The sequence below is a fragment of the Myotis myotis genome, unplaced genomic scaffold (genome assembly GCF_014108235.1).
Source record: "Myotis myotis isolate mMyoMyo1 unplaced genomic scaffold, mMyoMyo1.p scaffold_m19_p_1, whole genome shotgun sequence".
Lineage (NCBI taxonomy): Eukaryota > Metazoa > Chordata > Mammalia > Chiroptera > Vespertilionidae > Myotis > Myotis myotis.
Window position 1 is genome coordinate 159,532,991 of NW_023416313.1, and position 18,881 is coordinate 159,551,871.

The following is an 18,881-nucleotide window of genomic DNA, read 5'->3' on the forward strand; positions in this document are numbered from 1 at the left end:
TAAGAGATGTGGAGCCCACAGGACAAAAACTGTAGTCCAAGGAGGAGGGATTCTGATAAGCAGCAACCTCCTTGGCCTTAAGTTAGGATCAAAGAATATATACACACTAGAGTCCCGATGCACAAAATTCGTGTAACAGTAAGCCTTCCTTCCCCTGTCTGCCGGCACTAGCTTCCTTCTGGCATCCAGGACCCGGGCTTCCCTCACAGCCCTGGCTTCATCCAGAAGGACGATCAGTCTAATCCGCATATTATGCTTTTATTATAGACTAGAGGCCCAGTGCACAAAAATTTGTGCACTCGGGGGCGGGGGGGGGGGGGGAGATCCCTCAGCCCGGCCTGTGCCCTCTCGCAGTCTGGGACCCCTCGGGGGATGACCACCTGCTGGTTTAGGCCTGCTCCCCGGGGGATTGGGCCTAAGCTGGCAATCAGACATCCCTCTGGCAGTCCGGCAGCCCTAGGGGGATGTCCACTTGCCAGCGGGGAGCAGACCTAAGCTGCAGTTGGACATCCATAGCGCTGCTGAGGAGGCAGGAGAGGCTCCCACCACCACCGCTGTATTGGCAGCCGCCAGCCTGGCTTGTGGCTGAGCAGAGCTCCCCCTGTGGGAGCACACTGACCACCAGGGGACAGCTCCTGCATTGAGAGTCTGCCCCCTGGTGGTCAGTGTGTATCATAGTGACCAGTCATTCCCAGACATTCTGCTGTTAGGGTAAGTTTGCATATTACTCTTTTATTATATAGGACAGAGGCCTGGTGCATGGGTGGGGGCTGGCTGGTTTGCCCTGAAGGGTGTCCTGGATCAGGGTGGGGGTCCCCACTGGGGTGCCTGGCCAGCCTGGGTGAGGGGCTGATGGCTGTTTGCAGCTGGTCAACACCCCCTTCAGGGTGGGGGTCCCCACTGGGTTGCCTGGCCAGTCTGAGTGAAGGGCCGAGGGCCGTTTTCGGGCTGGCCAAGCCCCATGGCGACGGAAGGTCCCAGCCTCTCCTTTTTTTTTTTTTTATTCTGAGATTTATTTACCTTCTATAATTGAAACTTTGTTGCCTTCAGTGGAGTTCAGAGCTGGCCAGGACGGGCGGGAAGCTTGGCTTCCTCCATCACTGGAGCAACCAAGCCTCCTGCTGACTCCAGCTCCGTGGCCACGGCCGGCTGATAGCAGGTATCTGGGTAGTTGCCTTCAGCGGAGCTCAGAGCCGGCTGTGGCAGGCAGGAAACTTGGCTTCCTCCATCACTGGGGCAACCAAGCCTCCTGCTCGCTCCAGCTCCGTGGCTGCTAGCCGCCATCTTGGTTGGGTTAATTTGCATACAGTCGCTCTGATTGGCTGGTGGGCGTGGCTTAAGGCATAGTGAAGGTACAATTTGCATGTTTGTCTTTTATTAGATTAGATACTAGTAATTAAGGTAAACCATACACAGACCTGCCGTAACAGACTCAGTCATCCCTCAATATTTATAGGAAATTGGTTCCAGTACCACCTGAAGATATCAAAACCCATGGAAGGCACAGTGTTTGCATATAACCTATGCATATCTTCCTGAATACATGAAATCATCTTTAGTTTATTTATAATACCTAATCCTATTTAATAAAGAGGTAATATGCAAATTGACCATCACACCCTCACACAAGATGGCTGCCGGGAGCCGGTCCATCCTTGCTGTTTCAAGGGACCTGGCATATATGGCATATTGTTCTTAATATGTTTGCTCACCTTCTTGGCACTATGTGTTTTAACCAAGGTCTCTGAGAAAGGTTGTTTCCCCAGGTAGGGATTTTCCCCTGAAGTTAGGGAGGGAATAAAACCTCTTAACTAAGTGCCAGGCGGGTAATTAATCACTTTAACTACGAACAATCATGCTTAAGCTACATAATCTTTACTCCCTGGAATGGAGATAAGAAACGCCCTAACCTTTGGAATAGAGATTGATAGGATTGGAATCAACTGGTATAAATACAGAACTTAGAACACAGAACTTAGAAGACAGAACCAAGAGAAGACAGAACCTACACACAGAACTTAGAAGACAGAACCTACACAGAACCTACAGACAGAAGAACTTCGCTGGAGAGAACATGGCAAAAGATCCTGGACTGAACCTGACTACAGAAATTGGCAAGAGAACCTGACTAGAACCTGGTAACTGAACCTGGCTGGAGAACCTGGACAGAACCTGGCTGGAGAACCTAGCGAGGGAACTTGGCTACAGAACCTGGCTGGAGAACCTGGAGAACCTGGCTGGAGAACCTAGCAAGACAACATGGACACAGAACCTGGCTGGAGATCCTAACCAGAACTTCACTGGAGATCCTGACCAGAACTTGGCTAGAGATCCTGGCTAGGCTGCTGATCAACTGAACACTGTCTCCGTGTCATTCCTTCTTCGCCGACTCCGTCCACACCTTTGGGGACCCCTGGACCCTCTGGGGTTGGACCCCGGCATTTGGCGCCCGAACAGGGACCCCTAGGTAAGCGCCCCACTCTCGGGATGGATAGGACTCCACCGTAGGAGAGGGTGGATAGTCTTCGCCGACTCCGTCCACACCTTTGGGAAGCCCTGGAACAGGATTCCCCTAGGTAAGCCACCCCCCCATTGAGAACCCCCACACTCGGGACGGATAGGACTCCACCAGGGTACTGCAGACCCCCCTATAGAGGATAAGTAGGGTAAGAAGGTGGATAGTACAGAACTTAGATTGAGAAGATGTGCCATACTGAGTCCAAAGAAAGAAGACTCTGTATTGATCTTTAGATTAAGAAGATGTGCCATACTGAGTCTAAAGAAAAAAGACTCTGTATTGATCTTTTAACACATATGCTTGCTAGCAGAGGAATTAAGGTTACTCCCAGTCAGACAGAACGTTTTATACAAGAAGTATGTCCATGCTTTTCTGAGGAAGGAAAGGTAAATGTAAAGGCATGGGAGAAGGTAGGCCCAAGAAGCCTTATCCTTAACCCCACTGCAGCCTTTCCACCCCGGGAAAGTGCAGGATTGGCAAGCTCTCCCTGGGGTGATAGATCAGGACTCAGGTAATAGCGGAAAGCGCCAATCCTACTCTTAAAATGGATACAAGAGAGCATTTCGGGTTTTTCTTTTTAATGCCTGCTTTTAAAAAATAAAAAAGGGGGAATTTGCCGGGAGCCGGTCCATCCTTGCTGTTTCAAGGGACCTGGCATATATGGCATACTGTTCTTAAAATGTTTTCTCACCTTCTTGGCACTATGTGTTTTAACCAAGGTCTCCTCTCTGAAAAAGGTTGTTTCCCCAGGTAGGGATTTTCCCCTGAAGTTAGGGAGGGAATAAAACCTCTTAACTAAGTGCCAGGTGGGTAATTAATCACTTTAACTATGAACAATCATGCTTAAGCTACATAATCTTTACTCCCTGGAATGGAGATAAGAAACGCCCTAACCTTTGTAATAGAGATTGATAGGATTGAATCAACTGGTATAAATACAGATGTAATAAGACAGCAAGACACAGAACTTAGAACACAGAACTTAGAAGACAGAACCAAGAAGACAGAACCTACACAGAACCTAGAGACAGAAGAACTTCGCTGGAGAGAACATGGCAAAAGATCCTGGACAGAAACTGGAAACAGAACCTAGAGACAGAACCTAGCGAGAGAACATGGCAAAAGATCCTGGACTGAACCTGACTACAGAAATTGGCAAGAGAACCTGACTAGAACCTGGTGACTGAACCTGGCTACAGAACCTGTCTGGAGAACCTGGAGAACCTAGCAAGAGAACATGGACACAGAACCTGGCTGGAGATCCAGACCAGAACTTGGCTGGAGATCCTGGCTAGAGATCCTGGATAGGCTGCTGATCAACTGAACACTGTCTTCGTGTCATTCCTTCTTCGCCGACTCCGTCCACACCTTTGGGGACCGCTGGACCTGCTGGGGTTGGACCCCGGAAGGGTCCCAGATTGAAGAAGGTGCAGGCTGGGCTGGGCTAGTGTCTAACCCTAACCCTAACCCTAAAACCCTAAAACCCTAAAACCCTAACCCTAACCCTAACCCCCCCCCCTCCAGTGCACGAATTTCATGCACCAGGCCTCTAGTATAATATAAATGTCAAGTAAATCATTGTTATACTGTATTGTTTAGGGAATAATGACAAGAAAAAGTCTGTACATGTTCAGACTTGTACACTGTAGGCCTAATAATACAGTACACATCAGCAACCATGTAATTTTCCCACCAAATATTGTTTCAATACACAGTTGGTTGAATCCCTCAGATATGGAGGACCCACCATGCTGAATTTCAGCTTCAAATCATCTCAATTCCTGACTAGATTAAGGGGATTTGGATTATTAGTATCCTAGAAAAAAATTTTACTAGTGACAGGAAACCAAAACAAAACCCAAAACACAGAAATCCTCTCTACAGAAGGAAAAAAACAGTTACTAAAACCCACAAATATCTCTAGAATTTTCCCCATACACTGTCTGGCATACAAGTAAAACAAAAATAAAAACCAGACGTATGGAAATACCAGACCATTTGACTGAAAAGAGAAAAAAGAAAGCCACAAGAGATCAAGATAATGAAAATATCAGAAAAAGACTTAGAAAGAATTCAATGACATGTTAGATGCAGCTGAAGAGAAAGGTAGTGAACTAGAAGAAAATATCCAGACTAAATCATGGAGAAACAAAAGAATGCAAAGTTCAGCATTTTTTTTGTGATGCCTCTAGGGCTCTCTTTCTTTTTATCCAGATGGGGGTCAAAGTATTTCTTGAATTTATAGCTTGATGTCTTTTGTAGTTTTCAAAAATCTCAGCCAGATGGAAGCACAAATATGCAGAAAGGAATGAAGATCAATTAAAACAATGAACATGTATTATGAATAAATCTAAACTTAAAATGTATAAATAATAGAATGTCTTATGTGGTTCAAAATATAAAATATGCTACTTTTTAAAAAGTGATACATGTATTCTCCTAGGTATCTACTGAAGAATAAAATGAATATATAATTAGCAGGTAAGAGGGGAAGAAAAAAAAAAGTAATAAAATCTAATCAATCCAAAGGTACCCAAGAAAGGAGAGAAAAAGGAAAGTTGAACATGTGAAAAAACTAGAAAGCAAGCAGCAAGGCAGATTTAAACTACATATACCAATAATTACATTAAAAGTAAGCATAAATATCTATAACAATAAAAGCATAATATGCTAATTAGACCAGACAGCCGACCTTCCAGATGAAGCCGGGGCTGCGAGGGCCAAGGCAAGCTGCTGTGGCTACGAGGGACGAGACCCTTGCATGAATTTCATGCATCAGACCTCTAATTAAAAAATAAAATGCAAGAAATGTGCCTTTAAGTGTAGATAGAGAATGGTTAAAAATAAAAGGAACAAAAAGATACCATGTAAAAATTAACCAAAGAAGTTAATTTATTTAATATCAGAGAAAATAGGTTTTAAGGTAAAATCTTAAAGAAGAGAATCTATAATAATAAAAACATAATATGCTAATTAGACCGAACATCCTTCCTGACAAAGCTGGGGCTACGAGGGAAGCCTGGGTCCTGGGTGCCGGAGGGGAGCCGGTGCTAGCAGCTGGGGGAAGGAAGGCCTACTCTTGCATGAATTTCATTCATCAGGCCTCTAGTTTCATAATATAAAAGGTCCAATTCACCAAGATTATCAAATAATTATAAATTTGTATATATATCTCAAAGAGCCTCAAAATGTATAAAGCAAAAATGGATAAATTCATAATTGTGGAAAATTTTAACACCTCTTTCAGTCAGTAATAGGATAGGCAGACAAAAAAAATCAATAAAGATACAGAAGAGCGAACAAAACAAGTTAACAAACCTGACCTACTCAACATATATATATATATATATATATATATATATATATATATATAACACTATACTCAACAACTATAGAATAGACACTATTTTCAGACATTTATAAAAACTGACCATATGCTGGGCCATAAAAGCAAAGTTCAACAAATTTCAAAAGATTAATATAATAAAAAGCATTTTTTCTTATCACAGTGGGTTTAACCTATAAATTAATAACAAAAAAGTACCTAGAAAACCATCCTTTGTTGGAAATTAAGAACCATACTTTTATTTTATTTTTATATATTTTTGTGGATTTCAGAGAAGAAGAGAGAGGGAGGGAGAGAGAGAGAGAAACATCAATGATGAAAGAGAATCATAGATCAACTGCCTCCTGCACACCCCCTACTGCGGATCAAGCCCACAACCTGGACATGTGCCTGGACAGGAAATGAATCATGACCTCCTGGTTCATAGGTCGACACTCAACCACTGAGCCACACCAGCCAGACAGAAACCACATTTTTAAATAACCCATGCGTCTACAAGAACTTGCAGTAAAAGCTAGAAATTATTTTGAATTGAAAGATAATAAAAAATGTGACCCAACAAACGTTTGGATGATTATACTCATGCTTAGAAAGCAATTAATGCCCTTAAATACACATATTAGAAAAAAACAAAAATCAACCATCTAAGTTCCATCTTGAAACGTTAGAAAAATTTTAAAGTTTACCAAAAAAGTAGACAAGAATAATAAAAGAGAATAAATAAATGAAATAGAAAACATACAGAATAGCCTATATCAGGGTTGAAAAGTGGTACATTAACTATAAAAACATAAATCATATTTCATGGGAAAAATGACACCAGAGGCACTGATCACACTAGACCCATAAAACAAGTGTTACTTGCCAAATAAAATGAACTTTCAGATATTATCATCACAGATCTAAGTATCTTTTGAATGTAAACTAACCATAAACCTGAACAGAGTCTACACACCTATGTTCTTTAGGGAGGTGAACACATTTCTGACAATCTAAAGGAGTAACAGCAATAAAAACAATGAATCAATAGAGCAGAGGTCATCAAACCTTTCCTCTAAATGGCCATATAGTAAATATTTCTGCTTTGCAGGCCATACAGTCTCTGTCACAACTACTGAATTCAGCCATAAATAATACATAAACAAAAGAGCATGACTGTGTTCCAATATATACGATTTAAATTTCATACATCATTTGTTATGAAATATTTTTAATCAACAATTTAAAAATGTAAAAACTATTCTTAGCATGCAAGCTGTACAAAAAACTAGGTGGCAGATTCTTCAATAAGTTAAATATAGAATGATTTAGCAATTCTTCTCCTAAATACATACCCAAAAGAACTGAAAAACAAGACAGGTGTTCAAACAAAACCCTGTACATAAATGTTCACAGCAATGCTATTAACAATAGCCAAAAGGTAGAAACAACCCAAATATCCATCAATAGATGAATGGATAAACAAAATACAGTATGCTATATAATAAAAGCCTAATATGCTAAGTGTCCAGTTGTCCAGTCGACCATTCAACCAATCAAAGCATTATATGCTAACGATATGCTAAGGACGTTCATGCTAAGGATGCTATGACGTGTACTGACCACCAGGGGGTAGATGCTCCAACCAATAGGTTAGCTTGCTGCTGGGGTCCAGCCAATCAGGACTGAGTGAGACAGGCCAGACATGCCCTGGAGCCCTCCTATGGTCCCTCCCCGACTGGCCAACCTCCTGTGTTCCTCCCAGCCCCAATTGTGCACCAGTAGGGTCCCTCAACCTGGCCTGTGCCCTCCCGCCATCCGGGACCCCTTAGGCATGTCAGAGAGCTGGTTTCGGCCTGATCCTGCAGGCCAGGCCGAGGGACCCCACTGGTGCACAAATTCCTGCACCAGGCCTCTAGTATCCAGATAATAAAATATTATTCAGTCAAAGGAATGAAGAAGTACTGATATCTCCTATAACACAGATGAACCGTGAAAACATTATGCTAAGTGAAAAGAAGCCAGACATAAAAGCCCTTACATTGCATGATTCCAGTTATATGAAACTAGAGGCCCAGTGGACAAAAATTATGCAAGAATAGGTCTTTCTTCCCCCGGCTGCCAGCAGCGGCTTCCCTCTGGCACCCGGGACCCAGACTTCCCTCGCAGCCCCAGTTTCATCCGGAAGGTTGTCCAGAAGGATGTCTGGTCTAATTAGCATATTATGCTTTTATTATTATAGATATCTAGCTAAAATAAGCAAATCCATGGACACAGAAAGATTTGTGGTAACCAGGGTCTACAGCAGTGGTTCTCAACCTTGGCTGCACATTAGAATCACCTGGGAATCTTTTTAAAGTCCTGATTTCTGGGCCTCATCCTCCGGAAATTCTGTTTCTTTGTTATGGGGTGGGGCCACAACATTAGTAACAAAGAAACAGAATTTCCTGAGGATGAGGCCCAGAAATCAGGATTTTAAAAAGATTCCCAGGTGATTCTAATGTGCAGCCAAGGTTGAGAACCACTGGTCTAGAGGGAAAGGGGAATGAAAGGGGAATTAAGGAGTCACTACTTAACGGGGAAGCGGTTTCTGTTTGGCACCGTGAAGGAGATTCTGCAACCTGATATCAACCTGATCATTGCACCTTATTGAATATGTACTTAATGCTACTTCACTGTACACTTTAAATTGGTACATATTATGTTATGCGTACTTTATAACAATTTTTAAAAACTGGGAGAGCCCTGGCTGCTATGGACAGTGGTTAGAGCATTGGCTGTGCACCACAGGGTTTTGGTTTGATTCTACCCATCCTTCCTTGGGGAGTTTGTGGGAGGCACCAATTGATGTATGTGTCTCTGTTACACTGATGTTTCCTTCTCTTTCTCTTTCTCTTTTTCTTCCTCTTCCTTTTTCTCTTTCTCTCTTCCCACCCTCCTCCACTCCCAGCCTTCCACTCTCTCTAAAAATCAATGGGGAAAAATATCCTTGAATGAGGATTAACAACAACAAAAAACAAAAATAAAAAATTGGGACAAACAAATGGAAATTGGGATTGGCCCAAAGGCCATATTTTACTGACCTGTAAGTTATAGCATCAAAGGAAAGTTCAACATGCAAATGAAAGTTCAGTTCACGTATAAGTATAAAATCAAAGAAGAGATAACAAAAACATAAATAGAACTTCATTGCCATCTATTGGTCAATGAAGGAAATACTGAAAACTTAATTTGATGGAAAATTTTAAGATTTAATTTCTAACTTCCTGATTGTTCATCTTGTACTGAGCAACACCACCACCACCAACAAAGGCGGAAAAAAAGATGGCCCTGGTCGGGTGGCTTGGATGGTTGGAGTGTCAACCCGTGCACCAAAACATTGTGGTTCGATTCTGGGTCAGGGCATATACCTGGGTTGCAGGTTTGAACCCCAGTCAGCGTGCATGAGAGAGGCAAGTGATCAATGTTTCTCTCTCACATTGATGTTTCTCTCTCACAATGTTTCTCTCTCTCAAATCAATAAACATATCCTTGAGTGAGACTTTTCTAAAAAGCAACACAAAAAAAGATGGGGAGCTCCATATCCCACATGACAAATAACTCTACAGAAAATATTCGTGCAAGGGGCTCGGCCTCCACCACCACGGCGGCTTTGTCTGGAAGGATGTCCGGTCTAATTAGCATATTACACTTTTATTATTATAGATGGGGGAGGAATGATGACCATGCCATATATTACAGGATATGTGCCCTGATGATGATAAGCCAAAAATCTACATTAAACCAGCAAGGTAGATATTTTCTATTATGGTAGTTTGACCAAGAGCATTGATTCATGTGACCAATGCAGCAAATCACTCACACTGGACTTTGGCTTTCTCACTTATGATGCACAAAGATTTATTGCTCCCATTGTAACATTTATATGAAATGTATGCAAATTATTTTGGGGGACAAAAATATAAGAAATTAAAAACTATTATGAGCACTTTAATAAGTGAGGCAGCAAGAGAGTCAGAAATTTTATTTTTAAAGAGCAATATAATTTTTTGTTGAATGATTTTTACCTTGAATTTAGGAACAAATCTAGTAAACTCCTGATGCCAATTGTTAAGCGTAGAAGCAGGTGAAATTATTAAGAAAGGTCCCCAAATGTTCTCTCTCTGAAACAGAAAAACTGGGTTAGCAAACTGCAGGAAAACTGAAAATATTTAATTCAAAATTATAATTAACTACAAGAGCAGTTTAAGAATAGAAAGTACATTGTAACAAGAGAAATGGTGTTTACTCCAACATATTGGCACACTCAATAATATTCTATATTAATAATAACCCAGGAAGGAAGTTGCTCATACACACCTTGAGGAAAAATTAGTAAGCAATTACTGCCCTCTCCATTCACCTCTTATCGGTCCTAAGTTATATCATTCACAAAGCACTTAGAACGTACTGACTTTATGTGTTGCTTTCCCCTGTACTAGATGATCATATAATTTTACTATTACCTAAAGCTTTTGCTTTTTTCAAAATGCTTTTACACATATTTTCTCATTTAATTTTTAAGAGAAGTTTGCAGAAGTGGAAATAACCTTAAAGAGTTAAAGTGAAGTCAGGTCAAAGAGGTTGCATGAACTGTCTAAGTTTATACTGCCAGTAAGTGTACAGTTGAGATATGAACTCGGGTCCTCTGATCTAACCATACATTGTCTTTGCCACCACACTGGTGGTTCTCAACTGAGGGTGGAGGTGGTGGGAGAGGTTGCCAAACCATACATGCTCAAAAACTGTCCTAGTCTTCTTGGAAATCAAATGTTTCACTACATTATGTTACGCTGTAAAGGCTCTGAAGGCAAGGAGCAAATGCTACTGTCTTGGTATGCTACAAAGCCTAACATAGAGCTTGATAATGGCTGATTCTCAATAGAAAATGACCTTAGGATCTAGAGAGAGAAAAATAGAAAGATAGCATCTACCCACCTCAGCCAGATGGGCAAGGAGGGCAATGCTCTGTACTGTTTTACCAAGGCCCATTTCATCTGCAAGAATGCCATTAATACCCTGGAAAAAAAACACACATGGTTAACACCTCTCACATTCCATCATACAGGGTTCAAAAAGAACTAACCAAAATGTTAAACTTGTTCAAACAAATGTGACTAGAGATTCCAAGCTTCAGCACTTTATCCACTGCTGTAATGATTCATTTGCCAACTCCACAGCTACAACTATGACTCATGAAGCCAGTTTTTTAGCTAATCTAATCCAGGCACAGAAGCAAGCAACCACTTACCAAGACCACCTAAGACAAACTATACATATAATACAAATATTCTCCAATAAAATTTCCAGGTTAAAAATATAGAGACATCGTTTTTACTCTTGCCAAAGGATAAAGCTTTTTAAAAGGAATGAAATCTAAAACATTATCTTGTGCTTATTTCACAATATATTGAACCAATGACTTTAGAAAAACAGGTAACAAGTGAAAGATAATGGGTATAGCATAATTCTAAAATTTACCTGTTCATAGAGATTTGCTAACCAATTCATGCCTTTCAGTTGATAACCTTTTAATTTGCCATTAAAAATTGTGGGCTGTGGAATATCCTCACCAGCCCGGATAGATGGATTTGCCAGGCTGTAACTCTCCCCAAACCCACTGCCAGACTTGTTTGCTGCCCGTAGGGCAGCTGCTCGACTTTCTTTTGCATCTTCATCAAAAGACCTTGTCTGGAAAATAAAAATTTATTAGAAGAAAAATGTAACATCTCTTTTGGGCTAATTGGAACAAAAAAATTTAACAATTATATTAAAAATATGCTCTTAATGGACAGATACTAAGCCTTATATATGATTACTTGCTTCATCAAGAAATTTATTGGCATTTTAATATATATTTTTTTAAATTATACTTACTGATTTTAGAGAGAGAGGAAGGGCGAGAGAGAAAAAACAATTCATTTGTTGTTCCACTTATTTATACATTCTTTGGCTGCTTCTCTGTGTGTGCTCTGACCAGAGATTGAACACCCAAACGTGGCATAACAGAACTACACTTTAACCACTGAGTTACCTGACCAGGGTCTAGAAATTTATTACAGTTTTTTAAAATGTATTTTTATTGATTTTAGAGAGGAAGGGAGATATAGAACATCAATGATGAGAATCATTAATCGGCTGCCTCCTGTACGCCCCTTACTGGGGATGAAGCCATGTGCCCTGGCTGGGAATTGAACCGTGACCTCCTGGTTCATAGGTAGGCACTCAACCACCGAACCACACCAGATGGTCTTATTAAAGTTTTGATATAAAATTTGGTTGGTTGGGATTGATGGAAAGAAGGTCAAGTTTGTGTCTATCCTTGACTTGTACCCACCCTACTGAAGTTATATATAGGTTCCTAGGCAGTCTATTAAACTGTTTTCTTTACTTAATTCAATCTAACTGGAGTTTCTTCCTTACGTCATTAAAAAGCACTATATCACAAATAAGCAAATTATTACTGAAGTGAATGAAGGTACTAACTTATCAGTTTTCTTTAGGCATAATATAGCTCGCTTAACAAGCAAAAAATGTGGTCTTTTCTAATGCATTTCCTACTGTGTTTCCCATGATTTATTGATAGAACAAAAAATAGGCAAACTTCCTAACTTCAATCAACATACTCCTAAAGCTTAAACATATGAAGGTTCATTTTCCACCTTTCCTCAATCACCTACAGATACTCACATTTGCCAATGTTTTTCATAGAAAATATGATTAAGACTAAAAGAAGAACACCCAAGTAGAAGGTTGCAGGTTATTTCCAGGGCCCATTATAGTTTATCTTTTCATTTTTAAGACTCACCCGAGCTTGATGAATATGGTAAGCATTTTCAGCATTCTTCAGGGCCTGGGCTTTGAAATGGTTACTATCTGAAAAGGAAAACTTATAGATTATCTACCTCATTAATTGATCTCATTCAAAGATGCAATGTACATCAACACGTTTGGATCCGTGACTCCCCCATTCTACTTATCCCTAGGTTCATAGAGGATGAGGGAGCATAAAGGATCAAATTAAGTATTTGACAGAGGTAAGGAAGTTACCATGGAGGCAGAGGGCTGATATGGTGTCCCATAACCAAAGCCAGCACAAAAAAATCACCAGGAGCCCTGGCTGGGTGACTCATTTAGTTGGAGTGTTGTCCTGTACACAAAAAGGTTGTAGGTTCAATTCCCAGTCAGGGTACATACCTAGGTTATGGCTTTGATCTCCAGTTGGGGTGTGTGCTGAAGACAACCGACTGATGATTTTCTCTCTCACATCGATGTTTCTCTCTTTTTTCTCTCTCTCTCTCCCCCCCTCTTTCTCTCTAAAATCAGTAAATATATATCCTCAGGTGAGGATTTTTTTTTTAAATTGCCAGGAGATTGAGCTCATCTCCTAATTCTAGGTTTCTTGCATGAAGCAATGTCAAAGCCAGTAAAATAAGACAACAAGGATTCAAAATTGTGATATATTTATGCCAGGTGAAATTATTCCAAAAGAAGAAATACAGACATGTGTAACCCCCAAGATACTCTGAAGCATCCCCATTTCTCTTTTGCACTTAGCTCAACATGATTTTGATCACTATTCTCTGTAAAATTCCTCTCAAACTCCATCCCTATGCCTCCCTGTGTTCACAAAAATACTAAAACTGAACAGTCTCTTTCTCATGCCTGACTTGCATCACTAACAACCTTGTTATGTGAGAGATGATGTTCTCTTCTGAGACATGTTCACTGAATTCTTCCAATTTAGTATCTTCTATTTCTACTAATGTATAAGAACATATAAAATATTCCCAAACTTATAAGATCATATAACCTGACCCTTTCCTTTTCAAATTCTTGAATAAAAGTTTTATATTTTTATTTTATATAAACTCACATTTTCCTACGCTGGTATAATAAATTCCCCTTTATTGATCAATATTATGTATCAGTTAAGATAAAACTTACAAGAATTAATCATGTGTATAGCCTTACATATGAAAAACTGGAGGGTATCGGCTTCCTATAACTTCTGATTTGGGACTCACCATAATCCTCCTGTGTGATGTTAACTACCACCCCTCCACCAATGTCAATTTGTCTCTGGGTAGAACTGTCTTCCAGTTTCCTTAGGATTTCCTCCTGGATACCATCATGACCCATGTCTCGTTTGCGACTCATAAAATGGGCATACAACTCTGTCTGGGTGATTAGGAAGTTCAGTTTTCGCTGTTGCCGCTTGGCCTAAACAGGAAAAACATTGAAGTGAAAAGAGTCACACCATTAATCATAAACCAAGACGTAGTCAACAAAATTCACCAAACCTATATATAGTTTGCAATGTAATTCCTTTATAAATTCTTTATCATTAGAAAGGTGAAAACTGCTAATGAACAATTTTATAATAATCAAGTCCTGGTACTAAACACAAATAATAATCTTCATTTATAGTCTAATAATAATCTATATTTTGCTCTCCTTTATAATATGAAATCTTTCTCCAATTGGCTTCTGTCTAAAATGTTTATTTCTGCCCTAGCCAGTTTGGCTCAGTGGACAGAGTGCCTGCCTGTGAATTGAAGGGTCCCGGGTTCGATCCCAGTCAAGGGTACATGCCTGGTTGCAGTCTCGATCCCCAGTAGGGGGCACGCATCGTTGATGTTTCTCTCTCCCTCTCCCTTCCTATCTGAAATCAATAAAAATATATTTAAAAATAAATAAACAAATAAAATGTTTATTTCTGCCCAGCCAGTGTGGCTCAGTTGGTTGAGCATCGGCCCATGAACCAGGAGGTCACATGCCCAGGTTGTGGGCTCAATCCCCCGTGGGAGGCATGCAGAAGGCAGCCACTCGGTGTTTCTATCTCTCTCTCCCTCTCTCTTCCTCTCTTTGAAATCAATAAAAACATATTTAAAAATAAATACATATATAAAACGCTTATTTCTTTACTATATTACTTTTTTATAGTGGCACTGAGCAACTAAATTCAAGCTACATATTTTATTTCATAACCTGGTTGGTAAAGACATTTGTATAGCTTCATTATATTAAAAAATGTAAACGTGTCAGAAACTCTTCTTTATCACCAAAAGGCAAAGTGCTAGGAGCTATAAATTATTCTTGAAGTCAATGCAGAAAGTATCTGAGAAAAATAAGCCAATGAAAGGAAGAAAATGCTCCTCAAACAACATATAGTTTACGTGTGATGATAGTTACAAAATATGGTTATAAACCAAATACATGCTCACAAACACATACTTTTTCTAAATGTAAAATGCTAATTCAAAGTGCCTCTGAAATAACCTGGTAAGGAAAATAATCATTGTGTCAATAAATAAAGTCATTCATCAAAATAAACAGTAAAATGAGCAAACAAATACCATAATGATCGGATAATATGAAATATAGCACACACAAAAAATACAAAATTAAAGTCATTTTTCATTAACTATTTTATAATGAAATTCCTACAAATCGTATGTGACTTATCCTTAGATCTACTTTCCCCAAAGAAAAACAGCAATAATATAAGGAATAAGGCCAAGAAAGACCCAAGTCCCAAAGTAAGCCACATAAAACTAATTCTTTTTTTAAGGGTTTTATAGCATTTGAGCCAGATTCAAATTAGAAGAAAATCTGAGAGTTTGAGAAAACACTGAGCTTATTTTTCATAACAGATACAAATGCTCATGATCCAAAGCTAAAGTATAGTCAAGAAAACCTTTCTAAAACTAAAACAAAAAAGAGTAATGTCCAGGCCCTAGCTGGTTTTGCTCAGTGGATAGAGCGTCAGCCTGTGAACTGAAGGATCCCAGGTTCGATTCTGGTCAAGGGCACATGCCAGGGTTGGAGGCTCGATCCGCAGTGTGGGGTGTGTAGGAGGCAGCCGATCAATAATTCTCTCTCATCATTGATGTTTCTATCTCTTCTCCCTTCCTCTCTCTGAAATCAATAAAAAGTATTTTTTAAAGAAAGAGTAATGTCACCTTAAAGAAGGCAACTACTGTTTAAATAAACAATGTAAATAAAAGGAACAATAAATATCCATCAAAAATAGTTTTATTTCAAAAGTAAAAAAAAAAAAAAAGACATACAAGTCAACATAACTGTAAATGAAACTGTCATCAGTTAGCTATCAACATAATTATAATTGGGACAATGTCTCACAAACCTAGATCATAATAAGCCAAGTCGCTTATAAACTTTAAGATCTGTGATTAACTCTTAAATGCCTCTAAACTCAGTAAGCATTCCCAATAGCATCAAATGTTTACTAATTCAATAATACTGTATGTTCATCTTGCAAGCAAAGATAAAAGTTACCCAGGGGACTTAAATGAACTGGGCAAAATCCATATTTGGTCTCAAAGGTATGATAAAGGAGGGAAGATCAAAAGTTTAGGACAGGTTCCACAGCTCTGCTTGGCAAGAATATTACCTATACTGAAAGAAAACATCCAATCCTTTGAATCCCTTCTTTCTCAGACCTCAACTTTCCTTCCGTTCATCCCAAATGGTTTCCCAAAGGGAATACAGTAACTTTGTCCTCTTATTCCCCCCTCTTGCTTCCCTAAACAATATACTCAACCTACATCAGACTTGGCAGGAGTACTAGCTGAAGTTTAAAACAGCAAAGTAGGTTAGGGGGTGGGTCTCAGAAAACTGGGCTAGTTGTCCATTCTCCCTATTTGGCCCTAAATTTGGCAAACAGCCCTGATCTTCTAACAAATCAAAACTGCAGCCAGCACCTGGAACCAAGCCAAGATAAGCTGTAAGCTAATTCCTTTTACTTTCGTTCATTTTTCCTCTCTCTCTCTCTCTCTCTCTCTCTCTCTCTCTCTCTCTCTCTCTCTCTCTCTCTCTCTCTGGTCCTCGAGAAATATACAAAGAAATAGGCTGCAAAGAACAGAAGAAATTGGCATAAAAGAGAGGTGATGGCCAGGGAGAGGGCCTTATTGAAAGAATAAGAATATAATTAGTTTTCTGAACTAAAATCACCATCCTCAAAACATCCTTAAAACATTTTTACACAACTTCATTGATTAGATTTATAAATTCTGAAGTGCAAACAATCTCTTAATATGGCTGCAGCAATTAGGATTTTCAAAATATTATGCTACTGTCCTACCTCCCGCATTTCCTCATCCAGCTTCCGTTGCTCCAAGGCTTCCTTTTCAGCCCGCTTGCGGTGTTCCTTCTCCACCTTCTCGTACTTCTTCCAGTACAGAAGCATCTCCTTGGTAAGGCGGCGGGCACGAGGCAAGGTCTCCTTACAGTTCTTCTGGGCCTGCAAGGCGGCTCGACGTACCTCCTTCATGCACTGGTGGGCAAGCTGCAAATAACAGCATTATGACAATGGCGGACCCAACACCAACGCCAGTGCTCCCTGGGCTCCAAACCACAGCATTCCTCATTCCATTCAGTGCACACAGTCCTCCTACTGCAGCGGTTCTCAACCTATGGGTTGCGACCCCTTTGGGGTCGAACGACCTTTCACAGGGGTCGCCTAAATACATCCTGGCATATCAGATATTTACATTACGATTCATAACAGTGGCAAAATTACAGTTATGAAGTAGCAACAAAAATAATTTTATGGTTGGGGGTCACCACAACATGAGGAACTGTATTAAAGGGTCGCGGCATTAGGAAGGTTGAGAACCACTGTCCTACAGCCACATTTCTTTCTCCCCCAAACTGATTAACATCCCTGTACTGTACTATGATCCAGTTTTTGACCCTGAAGTAGTATCAGGGATGAGAAATCTGTAGATAAAATGCCTTAGAAAATTAAAAAGAAAAAGTATAATGATCTGAGATGTGCTAGGAAGTTACAAAGTGTTATCACACATAAGAATAAAACCTATCAATGCTTATTAAATGCTAAGCACCAATCTAAGTTTAATATACATTAAGCTAACTTATTCTTCACAAAACCCCTATGAAGTTGGTATTATCATCATCCTCATTTCATAGATGAGGAAACTGAGGATGAGTAATTAACTAGCTCAGGGAAATACAACGAGGAACACTACCTCACCTAATCCTCACAACTCTCAAAGGAAGCTGGGTTAGTCTCCTCGAAGGAAAGGTATTAATATAATCATTTCTTAGATGAAGAGACTGAATGCAAGAAGATTCTGTGGTCTGCCCAAGGAATTAAGAATAGGTTAAGATCTTACCAAAAAAGGTTCAAATACCAAAAATGTGAAGAAGAACAATGTTATTTATAAAATTGATTGAGAACATTTAGAAACTCTCTTAGGTACTGTCAGATTCATTATCAATAGGTCACAAGAGACAAGAACAGCAATTATGTATCCAAAGAACAAGAGCCCATTCCAGCAAAACATAAAATGGAAAATAGAAAGCCACAATTTTACCTTTCGGCTATTGGTGAGAAACAGGTTACGAGCTGAAGCTTTCTGCTTGTTGGCCTAAAATATTTAAAAAAACAATTATTTCATTTAGGATTCCTTTTTGAGAAGATATTATGTACTGACACTGTCTTTTATTCAACTTGAGGATTAAAAATAAAGCATCATCCTGGCCAGTTTGGCTTAGTGGTTGCAGCTGTTCTCAACCTGTGGGTCGAGACCATCGGAAAACACATATAGCATATCAGATATTTACATTACGATTCATAACAGTAGCAAAATTACAGTTATGAAGTAGCAACAAAAATAATTTTATGGTTGGAGGTCACCACAACATGAGGAACTGTATTAAAGGGTCGTGGCATTAGAAAGGTTGAGAACCACTGGGTTAGTGTGTCAGACTGAATGGTCACGGGTTCAATTCTGGTGAAGGGCATGTACCTCAGTTGCAGTTCAATCTGCGGCCCCAGTAGGGGTGCGTACAGGAGGCAACCAAAAAGAAAAGCATCAAGTGAAGCATATTCAAATACATTACTGACTCAAGAACCACATATAAACCTACTAAATTAGCATTAAAAATAATAAGCTAGTGCTGTCACTGCCTTAGAGTCTTCTGTACACTTCTGGAAAGAATTTAAGTTAT

At 39.7% G+C, this 18,881-nt stretch overlaps 1 protein-coding gene across 2 annotated transcripts in view; it reads right to left on the reverse strand.

The window, feature by feature from the left end:
* Positions 1 to 18,881, reverse strand: part of INO80 (INO80 complex ATPase subunit) — a 165,639-nt gene that overhangs the window by 93,962 nt on the left and 52,796 nt on the right. For both annotated transcript variants that reach the window (XM_036297761.1, XM_036297752.1), the window contains exons 8-14: positions 18,245 to 18,298; positions 16,990 to 17,193; positions 13,910 to 14,105; positions 12,691 to 12,758; positions 11,364 to 11,573; positions 10,821 to 10,901; positions 9,911 to 10,006 (exon numbers count right to left, since the gene is read on the reverse strand). In XM_036297761.1, the coding sequence (XP_036153654.1) occupies positions 9,911 to 10,006; positions 10,821 to 10,901; positions 11,364 to 11,573; positions 12,691 to 12,758; positions 13,910 to 14,105; positions 16,990 to 17,193; positions 18,245 to 18,298 (909 nt within the window). The remainder of the gene's footprint in view (positions 1 to 9,910; positions 10,007 to 10,820; positions 10,902 to 11,363; positions 11,574 to 12,690; positions 12,759 to 13,909; positions 14,106 to 16,989; positions 17,194 to 18,244; positions 18,299 to 18,881) is intronic.